This window comes from Amphiura filiformis, chromosome 20 (assembly GCF_039555335.1).
Source record: "Amphiura filiformis chromosome 20, Afil_fr2py, whole genome shotgun sequence".
Classification (NCBI taxonomy): domain Eukaryota; kingdom Metazoa; phylum Echinodermata; class Ophiuroidea; order Amphilepidida; family Amphiuridae; genus Amphiura; species Amphiura filiformis.
This window is the reverse complement of record NC_092647.1, coordinates 49,243,843-49,258,640: the sequence shown is the minus strand read 5'-3', so window position 1 is coordinate 49,258,640 and position 14,798 is coordinate 49,243,843. Positions and strand designations below refer to the sequence as shown.

The window sequence follows — 14,798 nt, the reverse complement described above, 5'->3', positions numbered from 1 at the left end:
ATCATGAGCCTGCATAAATTTAATCAGATGTCTGTTAAAGCAATAATGTGTGATTTGAATAAAGAATAGATTCTTATTTAAATGTTTGTTTTCACTGATCACATTATCCCCTTTTAATTTCGAGCCAAACAAATGAGGTATAACGAAGAAAATTGCGATTCATCCCAATGCCTACAATGCGTGTACTATCCGCTCGCCGATTGTATTACATGTAACTGCACGGAACATCGCGCTCGACGTGTGTACATACAAGCTGACATCCACGTTAGCAAGTACTCGATCATTGAACTCTGAATAAAACCGGGTCCACCCGGTTTTAATACAAAAAATTAAATTTTACTGTTATTATAAAGCACTTCAAGCTTTATAGGCCAAAAAAAAAAGAAGTTTGTTTGTCCATAGAGGCTTATGAAACAAGTTTTTTTTTTACAGATATTGCACTTGAAAGTGACAATTTGAAGATTGGTAAATACATGTAAGTCAAAACACACAGCACTTTACTGGTTTAACTCTTGAGATGGTTCTGCATGTTATACTGTTCATTTTCTTTACATTTTCTTTCTTTAAATTTATACTAACCACTGTTTTACTAGCACATTCAACGCAAATTAAAAAAAAAAAAAGACACGGTCAGGACCAGAGTACACGGTCGGTCGGATGTGGACAAACAAACAATTTTTTGGGGGCCTATAGTCATTTACGTGGTATTTTAGTATACCACTGGTCATTATAATTATGCAAAAAGTAGAAATCCGAGTAAAATTGAGGGCGTCGCTGAGAATCAAATCACACGTGGCTTTAACATGGATTTTCAATGTGTCCAAACAAGAATATATTTGATTTTACAAAATGGTTTCAAATGTTCCATGATGCTGTTTGCATGCAACATGAATTACATCGGAGATTAATATTCAAAGATGTAGATCAAGTTACAATATAAATCTGCAGAACATGTCCTATGGAAGAGTGGCAAATACAAGACCAAATATCATCAATGGCTTCTGTCTCCCACCCAAAGATTCCTATGGATCTCCCACCTGAAGTTCCTATGGATCTTCCACCTTATAAGATTCCTATGGATCTCCCACCTGAATATTCCTATGGATCTTCATATGGATCTTCCACCTGAAGATTCATATGGATCTTCCACCTGAAGATTCTTATAGATCTTCCACCTGAAGATTCCTATGGATCTTCCACCTAAAAATCCATGGTTCTTCTGCCTAAAGATTCCTATGGATCTTCCACCTGAGGATATCCAAGGAAACCAACAAATTGGCAACAATTTTCTTTTTTATAATTTTTATAATTTTCAATTATATATGCATGAATTATGCTAAGTAAAGTTTTCAGATAGAATTAAAAGAGCTATGGTACTGAGGCATGGTACATGGGTAGTACACACAATGTGCTACAAAATTACGGTTGCATTTGGCAAATTTCAATTTGCATAATTAATTAGGGCCACTACTTAGAAATGTTGATTAGGGACCTAACGCAACTGTAGGTTGCATTTCATGTATACTACCCATGTTTCAGTACCATACCTCTTTTAATTCTATGTGAAAACTTTACTTTGCATAATTCATGCATATCGAAATTACCTGGCAACACTGCATGCCAAAAATAAAGAAAATTTGGCAGGCCATATCTCGAGAACCGAATGTCTGATTAAAAAAACCTTTCAGTTTTGTAATCAGGAGAACATGGACTTTTACATATTTAAATTAGAAAAAAAAATCTATATCCAATCGTGCTACCTTAAGATAAAAATGTGTGAATGTATCTAAACCTTCACTGATTAACAACAGGAAAGGGGTTCCTTTTAGTCAGGAATTATGATTGTCACATTTTAGCTGGAATCAACCATAATATTGAAAATAATTCTATTTTGCCAGAATAGTTATGACAGATGAAAATTAAAATTCTGAGTTTGGTATTTTTGAAAATGCATACAAATAAGGCAAAAATAATAGTAACACAAAAGTAATCCATTTTATGAAAGAGACACACAATATTAAATTGGCCTATACAATCATTGATTGCAGTGGCAATTGCCCCCCCGGCAATGCCTATTTTGGCCCCCGCCCCCCTAGCGCAGGGCAAAATTATAAAGGAGTGAGAGAGATTGAAAAAAGGGGAAAGAGAAAGAAAGGTGCGGATAGAATGTTAAAAAAATGGAACTATATATCAAAATGAGTTGCTTTTAGGGCACTAGCCCTTCCCTTGTATTCCTTTTTCAGGCTGTTGAGGAAGGGGCGGCAAAATTTTTGTTTGGTGGATTTGGGCCCCCGCCCCATACAGGCTTGCCCCCCCCCCTGGAAAGATCCCAGCTACGCCACTGATTGATTGTTTGGTGGTGGTGCAGTGTAGTGAGACAAAATAGTGCTAATTAAATCACGGTGCTTATAAAAACTTCTAAGGTGGCAAATCATTTTCTAAAATTTATCCGACAAGGTTCCTCATTTGATGCATGTTCTGTTTTTAATGTTTAAATAAATATAGAAAGGACTTTCTGACAGTACTCACACTAAAGGTAAGCATTTCTCTCTCTGAATGAATTCTGATGTGATCTTTGAAAACATATTTCTTTGTGAAATATTTCTGACAATAATGACATTGATACGGTTTCTCTTTGGTGTGAGTTCTAATGTGTTTTGTAAGATTATACTTTTGACTAAAACACTTCTGACAAAATTCACACTTATATGGTTTATCTTTGATGTGAGTTCTGATGTGTTTTCTAAGACCCGACTTGTAACTAAAACACTTCTGACAATATTCACACTGATAAGGTTTCTCTTTGGTGTGAGTTCTGATATGTGTTTTAAGGTTACCACTCTGTGTAAAACATTTATGACAGTACTCGCACTGAAAGGGTTTCTCTTTGGTGTGAATATCGATGTGTCTTGTAAGAACAGACTTGGCACTAAAACATTTCTGACAATATTCACACCTATAAGGTTTCTCTTTGGTGTGAGTTCTGATATGCATTTTAAGGTTACCACTACGTGTAAAACATTTATGACAGTACTCACACTGAAAGGGTTTCTCTTTGGTGTGAGTTCTGATATGTGCTTTAAGGTGATCACTCCGTGTAAAACATTTATGAGAGTACTCGCACATAAAGGATTTCACTTTGGTGTGAGTATTGATGTGTTGTGTAAGAGCAGACTTGACACTAAAACACTTTTGACAATATTCACACTGATAAGGTTTCTCTTTGGTGTGAGTTCTGATGTGTCTTGTAAACAAATCACTCCGTGTATAAAATATATGACAGTACTCACACTGAAAGGATTTCTCTCCAGTGTGAGTTCTGATGTGTTTTGTAAGATTAGACTTTTGACTAAAGCTCTTCTGACAGTATTCACACTCAAAGGGTTTCTCTTTGGTGTGAGTCCTGATGTGATACATAAGGGTAATTTTAAGAGCAAAACATTTCCGGCAGTTCATACACTGATAGGGTTTCTCCTTGATATTCAAGCAGTTTTCACGTCGATACCATAACTGAATATGGTTATTCAAAAGCCCTTGCAGCTTACCATTTTTGGACAATCTTTTCTGACAAGACTCACATTTGCATCGACAAGCCTGCTCATATTTAATCAGATGTCTATTGATGTGGGTTTTCAATTTGTTCAAAGAATAATGCTTGATTCTGCAAAATGTACAAGAAAATGGTTTCAACTTCAAAAGTTTCATTGCCATGTTGCTGCTGTTTGCAACATGTATTACAAATGTAACTTTAGATAATTGCAACAATATTCATTGACATACATCAAGTTACTGTATGCACCTCAAAACTGCCATGGAAGACGATTCTGGAAGATATCCTTTGATGGAGCAGCAAGCACAAAACCACAATCCTCACTGGCTTCTGTCTTAATTAGCCTTGGTTCTACTTTTTCCAGGTACTTTTCTGAAGTTTCCAAATGCACTGGAGCAAATATCTGAAATATTACAATTATAAATAAAAAGGGAGGGGTATGTTATGTTTCTGTTTTTTTTCAAATATATCTCAGATTATTTGTGAAATGTTCATATCTTGTTGCATATCAATGGGCAGCTAAAAAATAATTTATTCCCCAGTTCAACAATTACCTTTTTCATGGCTAAGTATATGCCTTGGGAATGTAGTGGGGTCAGGGTTTTCTTTAACGCACAAAACACGCATATTTACGCGTTCAAGCACTTTTCTGACTCCTTCAAATCCATAGTCCCAAAGTCCAATGCGTACAAAATCTTGAAAATGTACGCGTTCAGATATTGCAAGATTTGAATAGAGAAACACCCGATATTGTGCATTTATTCTCGGCTTTTGGCATTTGATTTAGGACCTACTCCCGATATGTAGGGCCCATTACATTTTGTCAGCATCGATCCATGTATGTGATTGCGAGTCTCTTATTGTATAGTGTCAGTTTGATATCTTGCAAATTGGGTTCGGGTCCTTTTTCTGTTTAAATGATGCACCAAATATGTCTTCAATTGGACTTTAATTTTACAACATTTTCCCTCTCATGGGGGAACATCCCCTCAGACACCCCCATGCGTAGTGGATAAACAAGTGACCATTTTCGCTTCTGCTATATTTAACACAATTTATAGGTCTAATGGGGAAAACGTGACAACGAAAGGCTTTATGGACCGTCATTTCACAATTTTCGGATTTTCAACTGTTCAAACTTAAATTTACACAGTAATAGTGCCAAAATGGTCCACCAAATCGCTTCAAGTAGGTCTTCATTTTGCAAAATTTTCCAAGTTCTAAAGGGGGAACATCACCCTGCGTAAACAAATGGCCACTTTCACTTCTGCTTTCGACATTTGCCAATTTATGTTTAACACAGTTTTATAGGCCTACCATAATAGGAAAACTTGCCGTCCACGAAAGACTCCATGGACTGCTCATTTCACAAATGTTCGGTTTTTTTAAATTTAATTACACATTAATAGTGCCAAAATGATCCACTTGCTTCAAATAGGTCTTCATTTTGCAAAAGTTTCTTACTTCTCAGGTGGTATTTTTAAATATTATTATTTTCTTCTAAAATTGCCCCCACCCTTCTGACTGTTTCTAATTCGCACTGTTCCAAACAGTGGCGTGATTCTTTTTGACTGGGGGGTGGGGGGGTGAAAAATGTCTTGAAGTATTATAGTGAATCCAGCACCTTTTGGAGAAAGATAAGTTTAGGGCCTATGGTACAAATAATTTTGCCATTTTGAAACTAAACTGTTGAAATATGGTGCAAAAGTGGAATAAATTCGCGCGAAGCACGCAAAAATGTGCACTTTTGTGGCTAAAATGGCCAAATATGAGGTTAATTTAGTCAGAAACCCACATACAGGCGTCAACATTGGGGATGATTGTATGGACCATCCCCCTGGTAAAATATTGGGGGACATCCCCCCCGGTCTACGCCTATGGCTCCAAAAACACAAATATTATTAACTTAAAGCCATATTATAACATTTGCTGAGGAAGACGCCCTCACTGAATTTTTAAAATTCCTTTTTTACACGATTAAATTGTACTTTATTAAACCAATATACCCTGCAAAAATCAAGACTCTAAGTGCTGTAGTTTTGTCAAAATCCGTGATTTTGAATTAAAGGCTGATTCAGCGCTTTATTATTACAATGGAATTATTAGTCGAACGCATACACGATGTTCATAACACACAGTACGTCACGGCTGCGGGACGGTGATATACATAACAAAGGGTCGTACCACAACATGACCGAAGGAGTGGTGCGTATTGGCATTTATGTGCGCTGGTAGTAAATTCAATTTTCTTTGCTTTGCCGTAGTTATAAGAAAAAAAAATAAAAGGGGATATATCTGACAGTAAAAGCTAACATATTATGGCAAAGAAATGCTAATCTATTTTGTTTGAAAATGTTATAATATTGCTTTAAGGGACCGTTCATAAATACTTTGGTGGGGGGGCTGGGCATTGGAAATTTTTGGAGTCAAAACTTTTTTGACCCCCTTCCAGAGAACCTAAAACTTTTTGACCCCCCTCTTTAGACATACAAAACTTTTTGACCCCCCTTTCCAAGAGGTTAAAAACAGTCTGGGGGGGGGGGGCTACTCCATTTGTGCAACTCAGTCACAATTATACCCGGCAATTATAGGCCTACATTTATTTATAATAGGTCTGTTTTCTAAAAACATGAAAGTTGAAGGTGTTTTTCACATGCTGTGACTTGTATGAAGTTTAATTCAACTTATGCATTCTAATTTTTAGAAAATACAATTATGTTTCATTCTTATAACCAATAATTGAATACATAAAAGTAACACAAAAAAGGGAAATTGAAAGTGGGGTAGCTAGGGCTTGTGACACTCAGGGCTAAGGATAGGTGTCGCTCCCGATTCTTGAAAAAATTATTGCGCGCGGCGCACAAATAGGGCATCACTAATTAATTTTGGTTATAATGAAGTTGATCTTTCAATTGACTTTGTCCTGAAATGTGTGCGAAGCGCGTGAAAATTTTGACTTCCATCGCTTAGAGAGGCGCAGAATCGAAGCTGAATTGGTCAATTCGGTGCTCTGCGCCCAGGGCACATGCCCCCACCTGCCCCCGTCGCTATGCTACTGGAAATTGAGAGCAACATCTGGGCACATACTCAAGATTTTTAATACTTAAGACTTGTTTATCAGGGGTGTAGCCAGCTTTCTTGGTCAGGGGGGGGGGGAATAAATTTTGGGAAAAATACAAAAAAAATGCTGGTTGCATCATTTGACCCGGTATTATCAGTGGGATACATACAATGACATACATATTCCCTTTTCTTATAGCTTAATGTAGAATACATGTAAAAGTCTTTGAGATTCAAAAAGGCTTTAAGGCAGAGTAAAAAAATACATGTTTCTCGTCCGCGCCTCCTCCTTTTTTTCTCAGATATCAATCTGTATGTTGAATACCCAAAATATGGTGTCAAATACAGGTATTTAGCGTCGTTTTCCAATAAAAAATAGAAAATAAAAAGCCCATCATCCTCCTAATTTTTAAAAGCCCGGACAAGAAACATTTTTTTATTTTGACTTGGCCTAATGGGATACCGGTAATGAGCGCGCGTAGCGCGCCAAAAATGTATTTTACACTATTTTTGGCCATAATCAAGGTAAAAAAGGGCTTTATTGGTACATATGCGCGCGTAGTGCTCTTGTTCTCTTGGTATGTTCTTTTGGTATTTTCTTGTTTAAAACTTTTTTGACCCCCCTCCTTTAGTAACCAAAACTTTTTGGTTCCCCCCTAAAGTATTTATGAACGGTCCCTAAATGTCTTCAAAAATAATATTATAAAAATACCCCTTGGGCATTGTTTTTGACTCCTTCAGAGGAAACATTTACAATTGAAAGGGTCAAAAAAATTTATAAATACCCCTTCAGCAAAATGCTTAAAGAAAACCCTGAGTGGGGTCTCAAAGAGAATGTGCCAAATTGACCATTATTCTGTGCAGCAAGCTGCTATCCCGTATCTTCGCGATCTGGGACCTAATGCAATCCTTGTAATCAACGACTACCTAGTTATAAGTCCAATAAACTTTGCGTCATATACCTGTAGTATTTTAGTCACCCCCTAATTGAATCTATTTCTATGGTGTGTCAAGCATATTGACGGTCTGAAGTATTATTGCTTTATCTTTCCACATGACCAATACTCATTGCCTAGGCATATACAGTAGTGTAATTCCGACCTACATGTACTACTACTGGGTTCAGGGGTGTATAATCCTGTACAAGGTTCACTATAAATAATTTAACAGTCAAATGTGAATTTTAAGTTCAAACTTTTATTGCAAAGAGCAAAAGTACATTTGATTATATTCCTTCAATTTCAAGTTTAAACAGTACATTTATTCTACATCTATTACAATTACATTTCTGATTCATGTACATATCATAATAAATTAAAGAATTTATCGTTGATACAATGTCAATCCGTCTTGTAAAGTGAATCCTAATCCCGGATCCTACTTAATTGGAGCTTAAAATTGACTAGAATGTGTTCCTGTAAAAATATTAAGAGACTTTACATTATAGGCTGGACCAACACTATAAATGTTTCAGGCTTATATTCTAATCAGAATAATTAAGTTTAAGAATAAGGGGGGGTGAAAATAAATTTCGGGACAAATACAAAAAAAATGCTGGTTGCATCATTTTGACCCGGTATTATCAGTGGGATACATACAATGACATACATATTCCCTTTTCTTATAGCGAATGTAGAATACATGTAAAAGTCTTTGAGATTCCAAAAAGGCTTTAAGGCAGAGTAAAAAAAATACATGTTTCTCGTCCGCGCCCTCCTCCTTTTTCTCAGATATCAATCTGTATGTTGAATACCCAAAATATGGTGTCAAATACAGGTATTTAGCGTCGTTTTCCAATAAAAAATAGAAAATAAAAAGCCCATCATCCTCCTAATTTTTAAAAGCCCGGACAAGAAACATATTTTTATTTTGACTTGGCCTAATGGGATACCGGTAATGAGGCAGTAAGCGCCAAAAATGTATTTTACACTATTTTGTGCCATAATTGTGGTAAAAAAGGGCTTTATTGGTACATATGCGCGCGTAGTGCTCTTGTTCTCTTGGTATGTTCTTTTGGTATTTTCTTGTTTAAAACTTTTTGACCCCCTCCTTTAGTAACCAAAACTTTTTGGTTCCCCCCTAAAGTATTTATGAACGGTCCCTAAATGTCTTCAAAAATAATATTATAAAAATACCCCTTGGGCATTGTTTTTGACTCCTTCAGAGGAAACATTTACAATTGAAAGGGTCAAAAAAATTTGTAAATACCCCTTCAGCAAAATGCTTAAAGAAAACCCTGAGTGGGGTCTCAAAGAGAATGTGCCAAATTGACCATTATTCTGTGCAGCAAGCTGCTATCCCGTATCTTCGCGATCTGGGACCTAATGCAATCCTTGTAATCAACGACTACCTAGTTATAAGTCCAATAAACTTTGCGTCTTATGCCTGTAGTATTTTAGTCACCCCCTAATTGAATCTATTTCTATGGTGTGTCAAGCATATTGACGGTCTGAAGTATTATTGCTTTATCTTTCCACATGACCAATACTCATTGCCTAGGCATATACAGTAGTGTAATTTCGACCTACATGTACTACTACTGGGTTCAGGGGTGTATAATCCTGTACAAGGTTCACTATAAATAATTTAACAGTCAAATGTGAATTTTAAGTTCAAACTTTTATTGCAAAGAGCAAAAGTACATTTGATTATATTCCTTCAATTTCAAGTTTAAACAGTACATTTATTCTACATCTATTACAATTACATTTCTGATTCATGTACATCATAATAAATTAAAGAATTTATCGTTGATACAATGTCAATCCGTCTTGTAAAGTGAATCCTAATCCCGGATCCTACTTAATTGGAGCTTAAAATTGACTAGAATGTGTTCCTGTAAAAATATTAAGAGACTTTACATTATAGGCTGGACCAACACTATAAATGTTTCAGGCTTATATTCTAATCAGAATAAGTTTGAGTGATATTAAATAGCAAAGATTATGAACATATGGAAAAGTTTGCCACACTTTTCTTGGAAATTTCTTAAATCAACAAGGTCTTAAATGCTCATGAAATAAAGAAACTTAATTTCTCTCATTTATGAAAAGTACGTAATTTCTCAGCCCTTTAGAAATCTTAAAGGCCTATTCAGTGATTTGCTCATCCAAAGGATCGTAAAAATCATCAAAATTCCGATTTTGGCACATAGCCTGCTAGTGAGTAGGTAATCAAAAGCAGATTGTTAACAGACAAAATAAGACATTTTACATGAATCTGCATTTAATGATTTTTAGAGAAATTAGCTATATGTGTGATTGGACACTACGAATGAGCCGTAAACTCTGCAAATTGTATTCTGAGTTGCAGTGTAAAAATGCGTGAAGGTCGTATTCATAGGTGTCTCAATTCGGTGCGACAAGTATCTTATCAAACACTGTTTAAACCAATCCATAATCCTATTGCTGAAGAGGATAATAAGCTTCTACCTATTTCTATGGAAATAGATCTCGTCTTTGTTTGCTTTGGCTAAACCCTGTTCAAGTGGTGGATAACAATTAAAGCATTGTATTTAATTTTGTCTAGGTATGTATAACCAACAATTAACAATGAGAGGACATTCCTGAACCTCAATGACTTGGGGATGATTTGAAATGACCGCCAATTATGACTGTTTGATATTTATTACCAGAAATGTGGAAAAAGAGACACACGTAGAACCGAAAAAAGGTACAATTTTGTTGAAGGAACAGAGTTCAACAAACCATAACCCTGCTTCTGGATATCGTTTGAAGTCAAATGATATACCATTTTAAAGCTTATGATATACATGTATATATTTTCTAAACATGAAATAAAACAAAAAAAAGTATATACTTAAGATATTGAATGCAACATATCTTGCATAATGGCTCACTTTAATACTGAACAATTCTGATTTTGGAATCTACCAGTTTATTGATCACGAAAGGCCGAGTAAGAATTCCGGCTCTGTACTTTGGCTTTTAAGCCGAACTTTACCCCGCGACTTTGCTCTCTAGAACACACTCTCAATCATACGTGTTTATCAATCCAATTTAACCATTCTACAGTCCATGCACTAAGCATGGTAGTATATAATACACGCTAGTTGTACGTCAATCCACCAACTTTCGCGCCAACAAGCTAATACAAAAGCACCGCATATGCCATAGCTAGTTGTGTACCATGTATATAATGGTAATGGCATGTGCCCGGAGGATTTAAACCATAACGAGATCTTGGCGACCAATCACAAGCCAGATACATTGAAAGATGCATTACATCATGGCCAATTTTAGTTAGGCCAGAAATTGTTAGGCCCGTGTTAAAAATGTTAACCGCAAGTCAAAGTAAGAAGTCCACTCGGAAAGCTAACAAACAGAGGGAGTGCGGTGACTGAAAAGATCAGATGTGAAAATCTATCAATTGCACGCAAATTAAATACAAATCAGAGTTTTATGCTTAAATGTAATAACCAGAGTAAGCAAAATGAGCCTAATATGGGCAATTGGACTACGGAGAAGTCCAGGTTGGCCCAGGAATTCCCCTTTGATGAAATTGAGACATGCAGAAACATTCTCCTACTATACTGATAGGACTGTCAATACTCATTATTAATTCAGGCAAGTTGATGGGAATGACAAATGGAATTACATCACATGTATCCTAGGTCTAGAAAATAGGTGTCATTAGCTGCAATTTTGCTTCCTACATGATGTTATATAACAAGAAAACATTTCTTCCTATCCTATAGATCTCTTAAGATTTTCCACCTGAAGATTCCTATGGATCTTCCATCAGAAGAATCCTATGGATCTTCCACCACCAGAAGAATTTCTATGAATCTTCCACCTCCTGATTCCTGTGGATCTTCCACCTCAAAATTCCTATGGTTATTCTGCCTAAAAAGATTCCCATGGATCTTCCACCTGAGGAATCCCAGGGTATTTTATTCCCCTTTGATTCACATGCTTAAGATAAAATGTGTGAATGTATCTATACCTTAAAGGGGCATTTCGTGATCCACAGCCTCATCCCCCCACTTTTCTAAAAAAAAGTTGAGATTTTCATATCACTGGAAACCTCTGTCTACATAATGTTTATGTACAAAATATTTCTTGCAAATTAATTCGTTTAGCAAAGATATCGTGAAATTTGAATTTCGTTCTGGTGCACCAGAACGAAATTACAACAACGTATTGTCTATGGAGCAGTGTAATACACATAATCATGCATAACTCATAAGCATAATATCGGAATCAACTGACATTTTGGGAATATGCTTTTTTCGTAGATATGTACTGAAAAATGTCATAAAAAGAGGATGCTAGGATCACAAAATACTCCTATTAACAACAAGAAAAGGTTCCTTTTAATCTGATGGAAGATTCCCGATTATTTATTTCTTTTGACAAGTCAGGAGTTAAAACATGATTATGTCACATTTTAGCTGGAATCAACCACAATACTGAAAATAATTCTATTTTGCCAGAATAGTTATATGACACATGAAAATTTAAAGAGTTTGGTATTTTTTGAAAATGCATACAAATGAGGCAAAGATAATAGCAACACAAAAGTATAATCCATTTTAGGAAAGAGATCTTGATATTAAATTGGCCTATACAATCATTGATTGTTTGGTGGTGGTGCAGTGCAGACAAAATAGTGCAGAAACCTAACCCCTTATAAGTTATAAAAGGAGTGCTAATTGAATCATGGTGCTTATGCAAAACTACTAAGGTGGCAAATCATTTTCTAAAATTTATCCAATGAGGTTCATTTGATGCATGTTCTGTTTTTAATGTTTAAATCACAGTAGTAGAAAGGACTCTGACAGTACTCACACTAAAGGGAACATTTCTCTCTCTGAATGAATTCTGATGTGATCTTTGAGAACATATTTCTTAGTGAAATATTTCTGACAATATTGACATCGATACGGTTTCCCTTTGGTGTGAGTTCTGATGTGTTTTCTAAGACGTGACTTGTCAATAAAACACTTCTGACAATATTCACACTGATAAGGTTTCTCTTTGGTGTGATTTTTGATATGTGATTTAAGATAATTATTCCGTGCAAAACATTTATGACAGTACTCACACTGAAAGGGTTTCTCTTTGGTGTGAGTTCTGATATGTGTTTTAAGACAACCACTCTGTGTAAAACATTTATGACAGTACTCACAGATAAAGGATTTCTCTTTGGTGTGAATATTGATGTGCCTTGTAAGAACAGACTTGGCACCAAAACACTTCTGACAATATTCACACCTGTAAGGTTTCTCTTTGGTGTGAATTCTAATATGTGTTTTAAGGTTACCACTATGTGCAAAACATTTATGACAGTACTCGCACTGAAAGGGTTTCTCTTTGGTGTGAGTTCTGATATGTGCTTTAAGGTGATCACTCCGTGTAAAACATTTATGACAGTACTTGCACGTAAAGGATTTCACTTTGGTGTGAGTATTGATGTGTTGTGTAAGAGCACACTTGACACTATAACACATTTGACAATATTCACACTGATAAGGTTTTTCTTTGGTGTGAGTTCTGATATGTGTTTTAAGGTTAAAACTACGTGCAAAACATTTATGACAGTACTCACACTGAAAGGGTTTCTCTTTGGTGTGAGTTCTAATATGTGCTTTAAGTTGATCACTCCGTGTAAAACATTTATAACAGTACTCGCACGTAAAGGATTTCACTTTGGTGTGAGTATTGATGTGTTGTGTTAGAGCAGACTTGACACTATAACACTTTTGACAATATTCACACTGATAAGGTTTCTCTTTGGTGTGAGTTCTGATGTGTCTTGTAAAAAGATCTCTCTGTGTATAACATTTATGACAGTACTCACACTGAAAGGGTTTTTCTCCAGTGTGAGTTCTCATGTGTTTTGTAAGATTACACTTTTGACTAAAACTCTTCTGACAATATTCACACATATACGGTTTCCCTATGGTGTGAATTCTGATGTGGCCCACAAGATCCCTTCTGTCATTGAAACATTTCTGACAGTATTCACATTGAAAAGATTTCTCTTTGGTGTGAATTCTGATGTGTAATTTAAGATGATTACTCTGTGTAAAACATTTATGACAGTACTCACACTCAAAGGGTTTCTCTTTGGTGTGAGTCCTGATGTGATACACAAGGGTAATTTTAAGAGCAAAACATTTCCGGCAGTTCACACACTGATAGGGTTTCTCCTTGATATTCAAGCAGTTTTCACGCCAGTACCATAGCTGAACATGGTTATTCAAAAGCCCTTGCAGCTTACCATTTTTGGACAATCTTTTTTGACAAAACTCACATTTGCATCTACGAGCCTGTTCATATTTAATCAGATGTCTATTGATGTGAGCTTTCAATTTGTCCAAAGAATAATGCTTGATTCTGCAAAATGTACAAGAAAATGGTTTCAACTTCAAAAGTTTCATTGCCATGTTGATGTTTGCAACATGTATTACAAATGCAACTTTAGATAAATGCAACAATATTCATTGACGTACATCAAGTTACTGTATGCACCTAAAACTGCCATGGAAGTCGATTCTGGAAGATATCCTTTGATGGAGCAGCAAGCACAAGACCACAATCCTCACTGGCTTCTGTCTTAATTAGCCTTGGTTCTACTTTTTCCAGGTATACTTTTCTGAAGTTTCCAAATGCAGATTTATCAGTGGAGTAAATATCTGAAATATTACAATTATAAATAAAAAGGGAGGGGTATGTTATGTTTCTGTTATAAAACTCCTGAACAAAAGTTTGAAAAGTTTTTTTTTTTTTTTTTTTTTTGAAGTATCTATATCTCAGATTATTTGTGACATGTTCATATCTTGTTGCACATCAATGGGCAGCTAATTTATTCCCCAGTTCAACAATTACCTTTTTCATGGCTAAGTATACATCTTGGGAATGTAGTGGGGTCTCAAAGAGAATGTGCCAAATTGACCATTATTCTGTGCAGCAAGCTGCTATCCCATATCTTCGTGATCTGGGACCTAATGCAATCCTCGTAATCAATAAGTCCAATAAACTTTGCGTCTTATGCCTGTAGTATTTTAGTCACCCCCTAAGTGAATCTATTTCTATGGTGTGTCAAGCATATTGACGGTCTGAAGTATTGCTTTATCTTTCCACATGACCCAATGCTCATTGCCTAGGCATATACAGTAGTGTGTCATTAAAAATATATATTTTTCCGACCTACTACTACTGGG

General features: G+C 35.8%; 1 protein-coding gene across 3 annotated transcripts in view; it reads right to left on the bottom strand.

Annotated features, from left to right (window-relative positions):
• Positions 1 to 2,088: 2,088 nt before the first annotated feature.
• The window catches only part of LOC140141911 (uncharacterized), a 60,850-nt gene continuing 48,140 nt past the window's right edge, over positions 2,089 to 14,798 (bottom strand). For 2 of the 3 annotated variants that reach the window (XM_072163788.1, XM_072163789.1), the window contains one exon: positions 11,928 to 14,270. In XM_072163788.1, the coding sequence (XP_072019889.1) occupies positions 12,417 to 14,021 (1,605 nt within the window). In that variant the 5' untranslated portion in view covers positions 14,022 to 14,270 and the 3' untranslated portion in view covers positions 11,928 to 12,416. Of the gene's footprint in view, positions 3,954 to 11,927; positions 14,271 to 14,798 lie in introns of those variants that run through there. The other variant, XM_072163791.1, reaches the window with a different exon arrangement.